We start from the raw sequence: 19,562 nt of genomic DNA, 5'->3' as shown, positions 1-19,562 counted from the left end.
AGCAAACCAAAAAAACTCGGATTTTGATTTGATGCCTGACTATAGTTAGAGTAAATATCACTATATGAATCGGAAAAAAATATCAAATAATAAAATAAAAAAAACGATTCAAGTGAGAAATAGTCAACAAGTTGCACCAAAGAAGCAGGTCAGCGAAACCGGAAATCCCTAGAAGGGTATCCTCCGTGTCTCACCTAGCTCTTTTCCGTGCTAGCTTCTCACTCGGCTAGGGTTTTCTGAGTTGGGGGGATGGGGCCGTGACGACGATGATTTACTATGAATCTTTAGTAAATTTCCCAACTTGCATTCCCCTATTTTATTCCCTAATGCTTTTTACCCACGTAGGACATTTTGGAATCCCAAACGGAGTTTTTTACGCCCTCAATAGAGTTTAAAAGTCAGCAAAATGTATCCCACTGCTGGAGGTAAGTGGAGCGCGCTAGCATTAGCAACGGCTAACTTACAACAACCGGGAAATAGCTTAGTCGAAACACATTTTTGTCTCTTTCCCTTCTATTGAACAACAAATGAAATTTAAAGCTGTTTTATTCTGTATTTTGTTTTTTTTAAATGGTAGCTCGGCTCTGTTGGTTGCTTCGAGCCTCGCGTGCAACAACAAGCTGTTGTAAGGCAAGTTAGCTTCGAGGCTATCTCGCTACTTAAGACTTGGAATATTCGTAATGCTTCTTCGGTAATAATTGCAAAATATATTTTTATGTTTTTTTCCCTCTTGTGGCTCGAGTTAGCGTTTGCCAGACGGATTTTGATTATTGTGAAACACAGTTACACTTGGAGGAATATTTAGCGCGTGGTCTAATCTCATCGCTGATCTTAGCTGAGGTAAAGATGTAAATACGCTTATGTAGCATGTGTCTTACTTAGTAGCGCATGCAATTGTGATAAATTTGGAATTCGCACTCTTGATCACTTGGAATAATCTGTATTTGTGTGCAACTGTATCTAATACTCATTTGCATTATTACCCATCACACACTGTAAGTCTGTTTCTTTTCAAACGTGGGGAACATGTTTCCTATTTAGACGCATAAGTATTTACATTGGCATTTTATTTGAGATTGCTCCACTTCTAAGTTATTATCTCCAGAAGAATGGGTGGTTCCTTCTCTTCTTCAGATTAACAGCTTGTTTTTTCCCCTTCTGGCTTCTTCCTGATAACAGCACAATCTTTTGGGTATATTTACGATTAGGGGTTATATTTATGTAACATCCAATGAATAAATACAACATTGGTAATTAAAAATAAACTGGATTTACAAAGACATGGATATTGAAATGTTTATGGAATTATTTTAAGTATGCATAATAATTCATTTTCTCTTGTTTAGCTACAGAAATGTTTGAGGGACCGCGTTCCTCCGGGTCAGCCAGCTCGGGTAAGATCAATTCAATGTACATATATGAAAAATGTCAAGATGTTTTTACCCTAAATAGATCAAACTAACAGCTGTTTTAATGATCTGGTGATTGATCAATATTATTACTAATACTGTGATCATAGTGTGTATCAGATTCTCTTCCCGACAATGCAGAGAATGCACAACAAAGTCAAAACTTAATCACTTAAGGACTTGTCTGTAACATTTCAGAAGAAATTGCAAAATATTGCCCTTTTCCAAAGTCAAAGCATTAAGGTTACTGATACATACTGCTCAGACACTTGGATTGAAGCATCTTTAATAAGTATAAATTACACCAGGCTTTCCTATATCATCTAACATGTGTATTTTATGTTTTGCTGGTTTTATGTTTTGTTCTTGTAAGAAACTGAAGACTAGCTTTATGCAAACCAGTCAGACCGCACATTTGCCATCATAACTTTCCAGCATTTACAATTGAAATATTAAAAGTTCAACTCAGTTCAGCCTGCTGGGCTTCACTCATGTTGTTATTTAAGTAAAGTATTTTTTTAATTTGACCTATTCAATTTCTATGGGTGTGTCATGTCAAAATAGATGGCCTTAATTTTTGTGCCAACCTTCTCAAAGGTGTTTGTACCACGTGAGTCATAAGTGTTTTTAAGACTGCTAAAGAAGTAACAGGAATGGGACTGAAAGAAGTCGGTGATTGCTTAGAGCAGGGGTCGGGAACCTTTTTGACTCAAAGAGCCATAAAAGCAAAATATATTAATTTTATTTTGGGAAAGAGCCACACCATATATTATGAGACAAATTTACTAAATTGCTAAACCCGCGCCCCAGACAAAAGCTTAGTCTTCAGCACATTTATTTTTGATGATTTGATTAAAATTATGAAAAGAGAATAATGCCAGAGCCCGTGTCCCAAAATCAACAAACATACCACTTTAAACTTGTGTCTTTCTTGCAATTACTCAAGATCGGTTAAACTCATTTTGACCCTTTTTTTCCACACATATTGGTTTCAAAACCAGATGTAAGCAGTTATTTTGTAAAAACGTCACAACATTCTGCAAACAGGGAGCCTGATGTGCTTATCTATGGCGCAGACGGCGTAGGGCGAGAGATGGGAGGGAGTGCTTGCACTTTTTGCATAGCTCCACCCATCCCTCCCACTCACCCAATCAAAAAACTTTAAATTCTCTTCCGGTGTTTTGGCGTATTTACAGTGTGTTCTGTGGATTCATCATAAGGTATCTGAACACTGAAGACAGATAATATAGTGAGGTTTTATATAACGGATTCTTTAGCTATGTACAGCCAGAACGAGTTTTTTTTTTTTTTTTTTTTTTCGTGCAACACCTTGACTGTAAATTGTAGTGAAAAACGTGCCCTATATATACTGCCAAGCACAACAATGTTGTCAGCTTTGGTTTGGCTTTGTGAGTCTTTGAACAGGATTAATTGCTTACGTTTTGGACGAGATGTAGAAAATTTGCATGCAATCAAATTTGTCTCCGAGCCACAGGTACTCATAGAAAGAGCCATATATGGCTCGCGAGCCATAGGTTCCCGACCCCTGGCTTAGAGGCTTAATTGACCACAATGATGGCAACATTTAAAAAAGTGTCAACAGGGTACTTTTTCTCGTGTCTGTCTTGTCAGGGTGACACTATGTGACTGAGACAAATAAAATGTGATCATAATTTAGGGTTATGAAATGTTTTTCCTTTTTTTGTCATTGTCTTTTTACAAAAAAGAGTGGAAAAAGTGAGCACCCCTTAATATTTAAATACAATATTGATTTTAATTCCAGATCCGCCATCATCCCCTGTGCCAGAATATGTTTTCAAGCCACCCTCAAGGCCAGATTTTGGCACCATGGGCAGGACAATCAAGCTTCAGGCTAACTTCTTCGAGATGGAAATCCCCAAACTGGAAGTGTACCATTATGACATTGACATCAAGCCAGAGAAGTGCCCCAGGAGGGTGAATCGGTGTGTTCAAGATTAGCTAAATGGAAATTATGTAAAGATAATGAAGTTATAATTAGTTTTTCTTCACCCATGTTAGTGAAATAGTGGAGCACATGGTCCAGCACTTTAAAACCCAGATCTTTGGGGATCGGAAGCCGGTGTATGACGGCAGGAAGAACTTGTACACAGCCATGCCGTTGCCCATCGGCAGAGACAAGGTATGTCGTTTTTGAAGATGTCCAGGACATACGAGAATCCATTCTTTGGGTTTGTCTGCAGGTGGAGCTTGAGGTTACTATTCCAGGGGAGGGCAAGGACCGCAGCTTTAAAGTATCCATCAAATGGGTGTCGTGCGTTAGTCTGCAAGCTTTGCATGAGGCACTGGCAGGGCGGCTACCCAGCGTCCCCTTTGAAACCATCCAGGCCTTGGATGTGGTCATGAGGCACTTGCCCTCTATGAGGTACGCCTTAACATGTAAAATACATCTTTTGATTGCTCTCTGTCCTTTGTACAGTGGGGGAGCGAATTGTGTGCTTGATTGCCTATCTCATACGACTGTTGGTATCTATTAATTACCTGACTTTCTGTGGTAAAATTATTTCTTTAGGTATACTCCCGTGGGTCGTTCTTTCTTCACCCCCTCAGAAGGCTGTTCTAACCCGCTAGGTGGGGGCAGAGAAGTGTGGTTTGGCTTCCACCAATCCGTCAGGCCTTCTCTTTGGAAAATGATGCTGAATATTGATGGTAAATTTCCAACGTTGTTGTCTTTTTTTTTCCCTGACAGCAAGATCTGAATCTTTTTTTTGTTGTTGTTGTTGACAGTTTCAGCCACAGCGTTTTATAAAGCCCAACCTGTCATCGAGTTCATGTGTGAGGTCTTGGATTTCAAAAGCATTGAAGAACAGCAGAAGCCCTTAACAGACTCTCAAAGAGTTAAATTTACCAAAGAAATTAAAGGTAACTAATCTAATTATAAGGGTCCAGTTATTTTTGCAAATTTTCCAGCTGATTTTTTTTTAGTATCTATTTTTTTAAATGACAAATGTTTTACATGACTTTTCCTTGCAGGCCTGAAAGTGGAGATCACACATTGTGGACAAATGAAAAGGAAATACAGAGTGTGCAATGTGACCAGGAGACCAGCAAGCCATCAAACGTACAAATAATCTTGGATTTATTTTTAATCCTCTTTGAAATTGCATGCTTGCTTGAGTATTTGTCAGAAACCCAAAATAATCCTTGAAAAAGCCACAACGATCCTAGTCATTCCTAGATTTCATTGCCCAAACCTTTGAGGAACCTACTCATCATATTTTATTTTCTCAACGCTTAGGTTCCCCCTGCAGCAGGAGAACGGCCAAACTATCGAGTGCACCGTGGCTCAATACTTTAAGGATAAGTACAAGCTCATGCTGCGATACCCTCATTTGCCCTGCCTACAAGTAGGGCAGGAACAAAAACACACATACCTGCCTCTAGAAGTAAGCAAGCACTAAAATAAAAGTCAAAGTCTCCACCTGCTTTTTTCCCATTCAAACGTGGCCGCTGCTGTCATTACAGGTGTGTAACATAGTTGCGGGACAGCGCTGCATCAAAAAACTGACTGACAATCAGACCTCCACGATGATCCGTGCCACCGCTAGATCGGCACCCGACCGCCAGGATGAAATCAGTAAACTGGTGAGATATTTAAATGAAACAAATGACGTTTTTGTTGGTTTCTGTTGCACAACCTTGAATGATATACTCTCGTCCAGATGAGAAGTGCCAACTTCAACACCGACCCGTACGTCCGCGAATTCGGAGTGATGGTGCGGGATGAAATGACGGAAGTGAACGGTCGTGTCCTCCAAGCACCCTCCATTCTGTATGGAGGCAGGGTATGTCCATCAGCAGTTGTAAGTACTGATATCGTTTAAGGTGGCGTGACAGGAATACCGTGACGACGACGCTCTTTTTGTGGCTTGTAGAACAAGGCCATAGCAACGCCCATACAGGGTGTGTGGGACATGAGGAACAAGCAGTTCCACACTGGGATCGAAATCAAAGTATGGGCTATTGCTTGCTTTGCGCCTCAGAGGCAGTGCACTGAACTCTTACTCAAGTGAGTCTCGTCTATAGGTGACGTCTTATTGCTAATGGCTTAAAAGAGCTTGTTAAGAATGAAGAAAAAAATCATCCCGTTCCAGAGCGTTCACAGATCAGCTCAGGAAGATCTCCCGGGATGCGGGTATGCCTATTCAGGGCCAGCCGTGCTTCTGTAAGTACGCCCAGGGTGCCGATAGTGTGGAGCCCATGTTCAGACACCTCAAGTACACGTACCAGGGTCTCCAGCTGGTGGTAGTCATCCTACCTGGGAAGACGCCCGTCTACGGTAAGTGATCCAGTCGTGCTATTTTTGGTTCTTACATTTTAGTGTTGTAATATTCACCGCAATCGCGTTGTAGCTGAGGTGAAGCGCGTTGGAGACACAGTCCTCGGCATGGCCACTCAGTGCGTGCAGGTGAAGAATGTCCAGAAAACGACCCCGCAGACCCTCTCCAATCTTTGTCTGAAAATTAATGTCAAGCTGGGTGGCGTCAACAACATCCTGCTTCCTCAGGGACGGTGAGTGGAATAGAGTTTTTGTCTGGAAAAAGTCTTCACTTTATTGAGCTTAACCTTACCAATGTATGACTGCTTGAATATGCTTTTCAGGCCGTTGGTGTTTCAGCAGCCTGTCATCTTTCTTGGTGCTGATGTAACTCATCCTCCTGCAGGAGATGGAAAGAAGCCCTCAATAGCAGCTGTATGACACATCTCATATTATGCATCAGATCCATAACAGGATTGTCAATTGACCATAAATGCATTTGAACAGGTTGTGGGTAGCATGGACGCTCACCCCAGCCGGTATTGCGCCACTGTTCGGGTACAGCAACACCGTCAAGACATCATCCAGGACCTGGCCACAATGGTGAGAGAGCTTCTCATCCAGTTCTACAAGTCCACACGCTTCAAGCCCACCAGGATCATCTACTACCGTGACGGCATCTCTGAGGGCCAATTTAACCAGGTAATGATGCACACATTTTGTTTATGGCTCTTTATTTTTTGGGGGCACAGCATAAAAAAAGACATCAACGACAAGCCAATGAAAGAAAAGAAGAAAAACATAAGATAAACATGTTACCAAATGTAGTAGGCTGAAGCTTTTAGGTCACTACCCATATTCCATTTTTCCCTTGCAGGGAATACACATTTAAAATCATAAGAAAACTTAGAAAACCAAGAAATGGCATTTCAAACCTACAATTCTACCGCTAGCGACCCCTATAGCATATAATACCCAAAGGAACTCCTAATATATTAATCCCTTTAGCATATTTAACTAAATTAGTATTGTGTATTTATAAATTTTTCAAATTGTTCGGGGTCATAATCTAATTCGTTCCATAAATGAATAGCTTTTTGGGTAGACATTCCAGGGTCGTGCGAAAATATTGGACTTTATAGTTATGGATTCCCCTTAGATAATAAGTGTCTTGTGCTAAATCTCCATTGAATGGTTCATTTTCAGAGTCACTCTCCGCGACCGTCAAAACGCTTCGGGCCACCTCACCTTACATTTGCGGAAGCTCAGCTGCTTTTTATGTACTTGTCACAGCTCGTTTTTCAGCTTCTTCATTTTCTAACCACCGATTCATTAAACCTCAGTTCTTTCGCGGCAGCTCGACTTTCGTGTTCCTCAGCTTAGATGATGCCGTCCAGTTTAAAATGTGCTTCATATGTGTGCCTCTTTGCCATTTCCCGCATCATAACTACTCAAACGTGTTCTGCAATCAAAACACGCCCTTTGGTTAGTATACACGCCCACAATTCAAACTCTAACGTCGAATCCCAAACTTCTGTCCTCGGTCGCGTCCGCTCACATTTTAAAAGAAATCGGAGACTTTTTAGTGTGCCTTAATCACAATCCAAATAGCTTTCTTCTGTAATCAAAGTGTTTTTATATTTCTTTAATATGCATTTCCACAGACATGAGTCCTTTGGAAAAATCGGGTTTTAAAAAATGGCTTTAAATTCTGCACATCCATAGGTTCTTCAGCATGAACTTCTGGCAATCAGAGAGGCCTGCATCAAACTGGAGAAGGACTACCAGCCCGGCATTACTTTTGTCGTGGTCCAGAAAAGGCACCACACCAGACTGTTTTGTACAGACAGGAATGAAAGGGTCAGTAATGGCATAAGCTTTTCAAAGTTTAAGGAATCTTGAATAATACACAACAAATGTGTTGTTGCTTTTGTTCAGGTTGGAAAAAGTGGCAACATTCCCGCAGGCACCACAGTGGACACCAAAATCACTCATCCATCTGAATTTGATTTCTACCTTTGCAGTCACGCTGGAATACAGGTAAGATCTGATTTAAGTAATCACATTTTCTTTTTACAACTAAAATGACCATGCTGTGACAAAACAGATTTGAGAGGAACAAAACTATACAATGGTTAAAATTTATGGCAAATTATTTCTACTTTTGGTTGCTGCTATTCTAAAGGAAATGTCAATAATACTATTTATGCCTTTATTTTTTTGCATGAATGGAATGTTGGGAACTTATATATTCTTTATAGTTCATTACCATATATTTTACTTTCCACATTTGTGGTTAACGTTTAATCTAAAATGTATTTTTGGTTAAGAAAATACAATCTCAACACAGGTTTAATTACTAATATTTGTTGTCAGTGCTTGTATACAACAGCTCATTTGATCTAATCTAAAAAAATCTTCTTCTTTTTTTCCTTATTAAATTAATTTTTTAAAATGCCCCAAAATGCAGATTTGTCACCTTGAAACAACAGAGACGATGGTTAAGTGACAGTATTTTATTATTAATAAGTTTAATACCAACTTGTTCTAAAGGCCATATCCTAAGCCCTTTAAAATAAATTAAATTCTCCGAGGTTACAAAAACAGATCCACCCTTAAGGGTGTGAAAAAAAAAGAACAAAAACATGATGGGTCAATAGTGACAAAGATATAAATAGTTCATAATAGTCAACAACTAACAGTGTGCAATAATGGTATAAATAAGGAACTGGCATCATATGTTTTCTCTTTTGCAGGTGTCCAATGTTAAAAACGGAATTAACTTATCAATTACATCAATTGTCCAAATTGCATCCTGTTGTTTTTGCAAACGTGCAGGGTACCAGCAGGCCGTCTCACTACCACGTGCTCTGGGACGACAATCACTTCTCTTCGGACGAGCTGCAAGTGCTCACCTACCAGTTGTGCCACACGTACGTGCGCTGTACCCGCTCTGTCTCCATCCCGGCGCCGGCCTATTATGCCCACTTGGTGGCGTTCCGCGCCCGCTACCACCTGGTAGACAAAGAGCACGACAGGTGAGGGAACCCATTACGTTTTCACAAGAGTGACATTTGTTGTTCCAGATGTATGTCTTGGGATAATCTTAGCCTGGTTGTTAGGCTGGCCTGGAGCAGGCTAGATTTAGAGAACAAATGACCGGAGTAACTGAACCAAATTTCACCTGCTTTCATGCAACCCACACAAGGCTGAATTCAGACAAACTGAGAAACATATCCAGCCTTAATCCCTTGTGCAAGATCCCCAAGGTGTATGTGTCCGTGTTGCTTACTGCAGAATACTGAAAAAGCTGCATATTTTGTTGGTGTTGTTGTCATTAACATAAGATGCCAAATGACATTTTCTTTGCAACCCCTTTGTACAGTGTATCGTAAAATATTTCCTCCCCACCTTCCTCACCTTTTTAACCCCTGTTCCATTTTTTTATGCCTGTGTCGAGACGCCTCTCTTTTGGAAAAGCGTGTCTGGCGACAAAGGAATTAATTGCCGACTATTTTTACGATTGATTTTTGTCGACAGCGTTGGCTAATCGTTGCAACCTAATGGTAACTGGCGGGTTTTGTCACTTTTTAGCGCTGAGGGCAGCCACACGTCCGGTCAGAGCAACGGGCGGGACCAGCAAGCCTTGGCCAAAGCTGTTCAAATCCACCAAGACACATTGCGCACAATGTACTTTGCCTGAGACTGCTACTCGCCATCCACAGTGAGGAAACGCACCACCCCCTTGCTGCTTTTATTCTCTGAAAAACACCTGGCAGGTACCCAAGCATCGACTTTCTCCGAGTTGAACTCTGTACATGGGTTTTAAAATCTATATATTTGTATATCTAGTGTGAAAGAGTATGAAAGGTAATGGAATGTGGTGCTTTAACGGATAAGGACAAGCGCCTCAGCTCTCTCTAATTTTGCAACTCCTGTTTGAGGGGGCACTTTCATCTGTATTAGGAACGCACATTATCTCACAGCCAATCACAGCAAAGTGCACTGTCAAGCACGGGTACTTTAATCATCGAGCACTATGAAAACGATGAAAGTGCCATTGAGAAGAACACCTTTAATCATGTTTTTTTTTTTTTTTTTTAACGATGCGATCCAAATTTTTGTTTTCAGTATTTGTCCCAGATGACTGTTCAACGCCAAATACGGGATAATAATTTTTGAATCTTGATATCAACTCTTAAAGCAACACTTAAAATATCCCAGGGCTCTTAATACTTCCATAGATACATCGTTTTCTGTTGGGGGTTTTGGGGGGATCTTTTTCTCAGAACCCCAACGGCCGTACTGTTATGTTTTGGGACCGGTGCCCAAATCTTTTTCAAAATGTACTCTGAGCTGTGTTTGTTAATTTAAATCAGTCTGAAGAGCAGAACCACATTTTCTGTTCCTTTTTATAGAATTTTTTAAAATTCAGACCAACTTTCTTATGAATTTGCATGTAGCCAACTACTATTTCAGAATTAGACGTGTTTTTTAATACGCTTTAACTAGTACTTTGTTTGGTTCTATAAATATACAGTATATATACGTATACAGTGTGAATGAGTGGGAGCTGCAGTGTCTTTGTCAGTGTAGGTTATCCGTGAGGTGTTTTAATACTGTGGCCTGAAAGCTGCAATGTTTTAGAGGTCAATTTCCTAAAAAAAAGAAGTCTGTATTGCACACGAGCATTGTTTTTATGCAAATGACTTTAAGTCTTTTTATGAAATTGAGCTATATTTTGAATGAATTAACAGTGAAGACTGCCGAAAAAGACGTTTGTGAAAATCAATTGTGGAAAACCAACTAAACCACTGAAGAGTGCTTCTCCCGGTGCTTGAGCCTGGTGGGAGACCATACTAAAGTAACACTATTTGTGTGTAGAGTCAAATGCAAATATTCTCCTTTGCCTTTCAAGACTGGGAAGTCTGATGTCGTTCTAATGACATTTTTCTATTGTCCACTTTATCAAGTTTAATCTCTCGAATGTTTGTCTCAAATGGAGTGGATGTCGTCTGAACTTCGAACTATGCATCCTTTTTAACCCAGAGATTTAGTCGCTCCTCAATCCGGAGTTTTTATAGATGTATATAGCGCTTTTAGTCGGTTTTTTTAGTCGCGTGGTCCTTTGATATTTAGCCCATTTTCCAAAGCCCGACAATTGAGCCTGCTCTCAGCCAAATAAGATTACAAACACAATTCCAAAAGCACAAATAGAAGAAGAAAAAAAACTTATGCGAGATTTCTTTCACTGTTACCACCTCACTGGACAGGCTCGCATTTTTTGTGTGCAGTCGGAGTTAAAGGAAAACAACTGAGACTTATCCTTTTTAATTTTTGTAATTCTTTTTTTGCCATTTTACTAGCAGAAATCCGACTGACTGTGTTTGCGTGGCATTCAGAAGACCATGTACTTGATCTTTCCTGTTGATGTCAATATTGTACTTACTGGTGCTGGTTTCAAAGCATGTACATGAGGATGCACTTTTTGGTTAGCATAGCATCGATGTAAGCTCCAGTAGGTGCGTGTTTTGTGCGAGAGAGTTTCGGCCATATTGCGACACTGGTGTAATTGTATGGAAATGGCTTTGTGTTCTACCTCTTGTTACCTGTTCAAGTGTAATGGTAACATCACACTTCCGGCCATTTCTGCATAATTGCCCCCGCTGACAATTAAAATGGCATTGAATTTTATATTTCTGTGGGTCGAGGTTTTGTACGCATGATTTTTTTTTTTTTTTTTTTTTTTTTTTTTTATGGGCTTTAGCATCGAGCTGCATGACCAAATTCTTGAAGTGTGCCACTACTCGCATGCAGATTTTCATTGTATTGATTATCTCTATGCACCAGTAACAGGAAAGGTTTTTTTTTTTTTTTAATATCTTTTTGGACACCTTGATCTGAGCTGGATCTAAGTGAGATTTCCAATACCAGATAAGCTCTCATTTGGCTGTACAACAAATATTTGAAAATCAGCAGATACTATTACATATTGGTTATTATTGGTTGGGAGTCATTTTATGATCAGGTAGGTGTGGATCAATATTTACGGATTTATATTATTTTATGACTGACACCAATAGGAACTTAAGTTCTGTTTGTTATTATTTTATTTACTTCAGAAGTTCAGAATTTGGGCTAGTTTTTAAGGTGATATCGTTGTCCCATGTTCACACTGCTTCTGAGCAGATTTGGCACATTTGAGGAAAATAAAACTGGATTCCGCTAGAGTCCATTGGACTAAACGTTGTCCGTGTAAACACACTACCAGCATTTAACTCATTAACTACAATTGACAGCTATAGACGTCAGTTATTTTTTATCCTAACTGTTCTTGGGTTGAATACATGTCGGTCTTGAAGCCCGTGTGTCCAATAATTGTAGTGGTCAATTCTGTTTTCGGACACCGTAGCAATTTTTTTATTCAAATATCAGTCTAACTAATGACTTTTTTTTTTTTTTTTTTTTTTTTTTTTAACATTATGGAATCCATAAAAATGATCACCGATCCTTGTAAACAACCATGAAGTAAGTTCATTTTCACTGTAAAAACTTGGGTGAAAAGTGGACCGATGTGCTACTTTGATCGATTGGATCAAATTTTCCGGCTTGTTTTGGATGATTGGATGAAACGACTTTGTCTTAAATTTTGTTCATAAATATAACAACCCCCCTTAAAAAATCTGTATTTGTATTTTTGGGTGGTAAATTACATACATAACCTTTCTGAAATTCATTTGTAGTTAATCATATTTTTGTTTCTTTATTTTGCAGAAATATTTTGGCCAAATACACTTACAAAAAATGTTTCAAGACAACAATGTTTACGTTTAGTTTATTTTTTCAAAGGAATTGAGGCAACTTTTATGTGCGGTTGGGTTTTTCAATTGAAAACATTTGCCCAAGTTGTTTTAAATCCCCCAAATTTTGCGATAGGTTTTTGGCTCAAAATCCCCAGGAAGTGGGGTCAAATAAACCAAAGTAGCGGATCGGTCCTCGGGCCAAACTTAGATTATTTTTGACCCAACAGTCTTTCGAGTGCTTTTAAACCTTAAATTCCAGGATGAGAAAAAAAAACTAAATCAAAAGTTGACCTCAAATCCACAATTGTATCGGCACCTTTCTTACTAAAAATGACCGGGTAGTTTTTGGTTGGTCGTGTGAATAGTCTTTTTTTTTTTTTCCCAAAAGGGTTTGTACTTGTTTTGTCTCTTGATTTTTGACTTGACCTACTACTATACCAGCACCTTAGAACGCTTTTCCTTTAAATATATCACGTCCAAACTTGTTTTGGATGAAAACCAGAATGGGTTTTGTAGCTTTTTTTCTTTTACAGCATTTAGGATGGCGTGTATTCAAAAAGGAAGCTTCCCAAGCTTCAGAAAAAAGGAAAAAAGGTAGCCTAAGGGCTTCACGCATCCCCCACCCCTTACATTTTTTTTGTAAATATCCAACCAACAAACCAAAAAGAATAAGTTAAGCTAGCTTCTAATATACTTTACTTGCAATGGGCCAAATCCATTAGTACGTCTTTATTTCTAAAGTCATTTCTTAGACGAGTATTTCACAAATAAAGTGCTAGCACCCAAAATACAGGGTTCGAACGTTTGCCTGAAAATGCTTAAATTTCAATGTTGTGCTTTCAAGGATTGAAAGCTACTTCCATTTTTGTGCTTCTAAATGCTTAAAATTATTGCCATGTTTCTCAACAAGTCTGCTTAAAAACGATGCCGGCACTGCTCTATGCTCCTTTGCTTTGCCATTGCATTTCTTTCCCGTGATTAACTGCAGCTTGTATTAGTTTGTACAGCATTGTTCTGAGAAGCGCCATCACCCCCTACGGGACAGTTGTTAACTACACCCAATCAGGACACAATAAAATGTTCATTAGTGCAAGATCCAAAAGTCATATGTTTTTGAAAAATGCGCAAGCAAGATTCAAAATCACATATGTAAATGGCTCTGCAAAAAAGAATGTTTCTTTCTCCTAATGGTATTGGAGAAATGTAAAAAAATAAAGACTTTGACATTCTTTAAAAAGTCCTTCAATTTGGCCTTGAAAATTGTGTAAGAAGATAAAAGATGTCTTTAGTCTTCAATGGCACACAATTATTGGCCATTGAATATCTTTTGAGAACTGAAAAAGAATTGCTGTTTTGGAAGGGATCACGTTTCATTGCATTTATGGCAAGATTTTTACTTAAAATATAAACAAAATGTCCATCGCCTGAATAAATGGGGCATAGCTTTACAATTTCTTTCAACAGACTTATCTACATCTTATTTTAAACTGATTTACGTTTTTAATTTAAACGCACATATTCACCTTAGCCGGGACACTGTTGGGTGTCCTTTAACTTGGCGGGGCTAGCATAAGCTTAGGAAACGTCGTTTCGCCGTGGCGGCTCTTTTGCCGTTAGCGTTCAAGCTAGCAAAGCGAGTTTCTACTTATATAGATTAGGTCGAGCATGTCAAACTCAGTTAGGCCCGTGGGTCAGATCCAGACCTTCTGCTCTACGGTGGGCTAAATCGGTTAAAAAAAACCTGAATATTCAGTGTTCGTATGTTTGCTTGAAATCTTGAAAAATGCTTGAATTTTAATGTATCTTCCATAGATACGGCGCACCGGATTATAAGGCGCTACAAAGGGAACGTCGACAAAACAGTCAAACAGATTACCCCCTTAACATTCCGAAAGCTTGCAAAGAAGCAAATATGTGTCGTAGACACGTGCGGATGCGGTGTCCGTACGTTGTCACTCAAATGCGTCATTTGAAATATCATTCGGAAGGTTAAAGTCTTGGAATTCAAGAAATGCCAACCATTCCTTACTTTCTATTTTCTTTTTCGCTCGCAACTTTACTGTGCATATGACAATAAACACTTGGAATTGAGTTTAATTCACTCAACTCATCACAGCAACATCAAGATCGTTCTAAAACAAGATACCGGGAAAATATAAAGCCGCAGAGCTCACCTAAGTTCTCACGTTCAATAATGATACGCAATCATGGTCTTCTTACAACCGTGAGTGAAGTAAATCCAGGAGAGTAGAATATTTACAAATACAGACTAATGAAACATGTTTCTTTATGGCGTACTTTAGCAAGCTTGCTACGCCATTGCTAAACTCGGCCGATTGCAGGGTTTGTTTTGGCCATCTAGCCAATCCGAGGCTCTGAATAACTTCAGCCAATAGTGACCGATTTAAATGATGATTGACACATGGGTGAGGAAATGAAACGCCGGTGTATGTATATGCCAGCATACACCGCGGACTACTCCACGCTCGGGGTAAAATCGAGTCGGCGGCTGTTGAGTAAGTTGCGAGACCTTGCGAATTTAATATTGAGCCATATATAAGGCGCACTGTGTTATAAGGCGCATGGTCAGCTTTTGAAAAAAATTAAGACTTTTAGGTGCGCCTTTATAGTGCGGAAAATACGGTAATCTCGATTTACTCAAGATCTAAAAATGTCTTATAAATGCACATTCAAAATTAAAAAAGGCATATGTAATTGCAGATATAGCTGTGGTTCTGCAAAATACATGATTCACACCAGATTTCCTCTTAAAAGTACTAGGGAAAAAATGGGACAATGCCCTTGAAAGTGCTTAAAAATTGTTTGAATTTGGCCTTTAAAAGGGTGCACGAACTCTGAATATTTAGCGCTGTTTTTCGGTGATATGCTTTAGCATTTGGCCCTTATTTGTAGCCTACCCAACAAATTATGTTCACAAATGATAAGGCATCTTTTCGAAGCGCAACACATCTGTTCAGATTTTCATGTTCGGCATTAAATCTGTTAACAATTTGTTTATTTTAACAGTTGAGTAAATGCCGCTTTACACCTGAACCAACTCGGCACACTAAACAAACTCGAGTGAGAGCTATGAATAGGAATATGCTCGCCTCAATTGTCATACTGCTTTGCTATAAATATATACAGTACAAAACACTGTAAGGGTTTTATAAGTAAGTGGGGAATAACATCAGATCAACCTACTTGAGCTGAGAAAATACTGCACAATATTGTCAAACATGAAACCAGACAGAAAGTCAGGTCTTTAACACCTAAAATGCCCTCTAGTGGCAGGAAGGATTATTTGGTTTGTGTTCATTTAAATAAAAATGAAATCATAACGTCGGATAGAAATGAGCTAGAGAATTGCCTTTTTTCGACAGACTCGTACTAGCGGGGTCCGGATCAAGCCCCGGGCCATATTGTTGACATGCTTGGATGAGGTTGTTCCGTTCATTAGCTTTCTCCTCCTTTTTTAGCTAGCGCTAAAGCGCTTCTACCATGATTTCCTCGCTCCAGGTAACGATGAATGTAATTAATAGCTCCTTTGTGGTCAGTTTGTATAGTGTTGTTCTCAATTCTCGTTTCGACTCTCACTGCCAATGACTGTAATAGACGTCAAAGATCTGGTGAATGAGGGTGTGTAGGGAATTTTCGTGTTTCATGTTTGCCTTGGTGGGATTGTTTAGCTCTTTTTTTTTTTTTTTTTTTTTTTTTAGCGTTAGTCCTTTTGATTGTTAGCCTGTACTTTTCCCTGACTTGTATTCATTCCCATGCCACATTTCTCTTTTTTCCCTAAAACACCACAGCTTTATTTCTGGTCCAATCAAAACTTCTCAATTTGTCTTTCGATTCAACGCCTTTCCATTGTCCTACATTTACATAAAAGAAATAAAAAGCCAGTCTGGTTATCTTACCAGCTTAGTGTGGGAAATAACCTACCTCAGAGCATAGGGAGCTGCTAAATAATATATCAGCCCTGATATACAATAACAATAAACGACGATAAAATCCCAAACCACGCCGGATTATGAAGCAAATGCATTGAAAATACTAAGGGACCAAATGTCGAAGTTTTATCAGAGTCCGTAGATTTACACATGTATAAGTGTCCAAGTCAAGTCATTTTTATTTGTATAGCCCTAAATCACGAGGAGTCTCAAAGGGCTTGTTATTTTCTGCAATACATAAATGTGTAGAGATTTAGAAAGACTTGGGGCTCACATTGTAACTGTAATTACATTTTAAATAATTTTTATGCTAATTAAAAGTTAGTTTGGCCTGCGCTGGAACTAAATACAAATATCGATATTTTTGTGTAAAAGGAAATTCCTGCTTACATATACAACCCGATTACTTCTGAAGTGCTTGTAGATGCTTGAAGTTGTTGCCCTATTCCTCAACACGTCTGCTTAAAATGACGCAGACGCTGCAATTGATGTGACTAGTAAATAGAATTTACACAAACGTGCTAAGAAATGTGGGCCTTTTATAGTTTCTAGATATATATTGAAAAAAAAAGGAATGCATATAATAAGTTTTTGTTGTTTTTCAAAAAGATGAATCTATATAAAAATGAATTTCAGGTTATTTGATTATTGTGATCAGTGGATTCGCTGTTGCACCTTCAGTAAAAATCTAGGATTTTTATTATAAATGACTAGCAATTGTGGTTTTGTTTTTTCTCGACATTACTATATTTTCCCTAAACATATTCGTGCGCTAGTCTTACCAAACCAACAAGCAATGAAAGATATTTGTTTTTTTTTCTTGATCTCTTTGTGCTGCTTTTGCCGAATTTTAACACACAAAATGGAATCTTTGCCGCCAATCCGATCGGAGGCGATTTGCTCGTATTGGTGAGAAAAAAACAAAGGTGGTGTGCAAATCTATGCAGTGACTAAATAGCTCTTCAATCTTTTTACAAGTTTTTCCAAACTTCTACTATTCATCTGTTGCCCAAATGAGCAAAAACGGACTCTTTTAAACTAGTTAACACTAGTCAGTGATGATAATAATCTATTTTTTCTTTTCTTTATTGTAAAACCACATTCCAAAAACTCCATTCTGCAATAAAAATCCTTTTAGGTTTTCTAACCGCATCCCACAACCCATCAATCTGCCAGAAATTCACCAAGGTCCCATCTTCCCCCCCTAGCTTGGTCCGCCATTTTTTTTTTTATTTTTTTTTTTTTTGCCGAGACATCCTGGCCCGTAGATGCTGCGTATAGAACCATCAGTATTTGTGTTTTTTGCACTTGGGGAGCAAACACGGACGTCGAGTCGGCCGCCGATTACCGAAAGATCTAACGAGGTATTTTATGCTGTCACGAGGAATAACGATAACAGAAATGTCGATGTTTATATATACGGTAAATAGCGATCTATACATCCATTCATGAAGTACCTCATAAACCTGATATATGCTGCATTGACGTATTTCTTTAGTGTACTTCATCATGTCTGATCAAATTGTAAGACTTTCTTTTGGGAGGTTTGAATTCGACCGGCTGTGCCAAATTGATCACGGGGATGGTCTTTTATAAGACAGAAACATACCGAAATACAGAGAGCCCTTGCTATTTTGCTTCAGTTATCGCTGGTTCGCTCCTTTGCAGGGGGAGGGGGTGCGTCCTGTACCACTAAAGAATGTTTCAGACAACAGAGATTCAAGCCTATGGAAAAAATTCAAACATCAAACAAATCAGAATACTTACTGGGTTTCCATTTGTCCTCTCTCTCCCTCTTTTTATCTCAACATCGGCCAATTTGAAATATGTACTGGGTTTTAATTAGTTTTCTCCCTCTCTCTGTCATTAGGACTTTGATGAACTTGCGCCAAATCAAAAACATTGATTTTAAATGCATGCTGGGTTCCAATTTGTTTTCTCTCTCCCTCTCTCACTGTTTCTCTCTCTGTAAGTCGTCTCCAATAAAGGCCGCCAAACAAAAAAAGGTGCGACACTAATCCCGGTTAACCGCAAAAACCTTTGTAGAAGCACAAAGTCTGACTGTGCTACAATTTAAACCGGAGCTTTCCACCCAGATGACAAAGCGGCATATCCTTCAACTCTGTTTTTATTTCTACGATAGCCATAAAAACCCACCAAACCCAATCCTCCCGTCGCAGTCACTTCAATTCAAACCTCCCTTCATTTTTGGTCTGTTTTTGGCGTTCGCCCTTTTTTTTAAATAAAAAAAAACATGCCAAAAGTGAATTTTCAGTTATTCCCATTCTGGTGTGGGAGGACTATTGCAGATTTCCTTTGATCCCTAAGCTCTTTTTTGGGAGGGTATTGTAAACATTTCCTCTTTGGTTTTGTGTATTTTTTGGGGGGAGGGGGTCCATATTTCTGCTTACACAACACAATATTTGCTGTAAAACCCTGTTAGGACTCAATGTGAATATGTATCACTTCATGTAGTTTCTCTTTGGCTTGACTGTAAGTTACGTTTATTAATTAAAAATGTTTGAAAAAAAAGACTTTTCCTTGTTTTCTCTTTGCTATTGATGATTTCATCACTAGAAGATGGTAAGTGTTTAGTCTGTCGTTTCTCTTATCCAGTAATCTTTCTTTCGCTCTCCCCCGTTCTTTTTTTGTTTCCTTTGTTTTTCACTGACTTGGTCAGTCTTTCTCGCTGTGTCTATTTATTTCTCTCTTGCTTTTGTTCTGTCTTTTCCTTTTTCGTCCGCTAGCTTTCAGTCTGTCTTCATCACCCGTGAGCAAAGCAAGTTTTCGTTTGGGATCTTAGTATGCATATCTGTACATCTGTATATTTGTGTGTCTGTCCACCCAAGAAAAGTGGGCAAGCCTTTAGATATGACCACCATCTTTCGCAGAGAATCAGGTAAGTTAGATGTGAAAAATGCTCAAAAAAGCTGACTCTAGACTTGCTGTTGTGTTGAATCTGCATTTTTTTCCCAGAACCACATTGAACGGCAACGCCATCGCTTACAGGTAGTTAGGTAGGTTACCTTATATTTTAAAAAATGCTAAAAAATAAGCTGACTTATCACTTTGGCTTGTGTTGACTCTACATTCTCCCCACCCA

At 38.9% G+C, this 19,562-nt stretch overlaps 1 protein-coding gene across 2 annotated transcripts; it reads left to right on the top strand.

The window, feature by feature from the left end:
* Positions 1-222: 222 nt before the first annotated feature.
* ago2 (argonaute RISC catalytic component 2) lies at positions 223-18,993 on the top strand. 2 transcript variants are annotated; one of them, XM_088329543.1, is made up of 20 exons: positions 223-425; positions 1,347-1,394; positions 3,193-3,373; positions 3,450-3,570; positions 3,632-3,813; positions 3,961-4,097; positions 4,176-4,310; positions 4,422-4,509; positions 4,687-4,834; positions 4,914-5,033; positions 5,111-5,233; positions 5,324-5,457; positions 5,543-5,727; positions 5,801-5,960; positions 6,051-6,141; positions 6,214-6,408; positions 7,432-7,566; positions 7,645-7,746; positions 8,545-8,744; positions 9,301-18,993. In XM_088329543.1, the coding sequence occupies exons 1-20, from the start codon at positions 407-409 to the stop codon at positions 9,407-9,409; spliced, it is 2,613 nt and encodes an 870-aa protein (XP_088185669.1). In that variant the 5' UTR covers positions 223-406; the 3' UTR covers positions 9,410-18,993. The 2 variants fall into 2 exon arrangements, with proteins under 2 accessions (XP_088185669.1, XP_088185668.1); XM_088329542.1 differs by having other exon boundaries at positions 5,111-5,251.
* Positions 18,994-19,562: the final 569 nt, after the last annotated feature.

Source organism: Urocampus carinirostris, chromosome 2 (assembly GCF_059441175.1).
Source record: "Urocampus carinirostris isolate Australia breed hairy pipefish chromosome 2, RoL_Ucar_1.0, whole genome shotgun sequence".
Taxonomy (NCBI): domain Eukaryota; kingdom Metazoa; phylum Chordata; class Actinopteri; order Syngnathiformes; family Syngnathidae; genus Urocampus; species Urocampus carinirostris.
Note: the sequence above shows the minus strand (reverse complement) of the source record. Positions and strands in the feature narration are given on the sequence as shown.

Bases quoted from the DNA above. Each gene is read 5' to 3' on its own strand.
- ago2 (XM_088329542.1), top strand. The intron at 4,311-4,421 runs GTAACTAATCTA...TTTTCCTTGCAG, and splicing joins ATTTACCAAAGAAATTAAAG to GCCTGAAAGTGGAGATCACA. The intron at 4,510-4,686 runs GTACAAATAATC...CTCAACGCTTAG, and splicing joins AGACCAGCAAGCCATCAAAC to GTTCCCCCTGCAGCAGGAGA.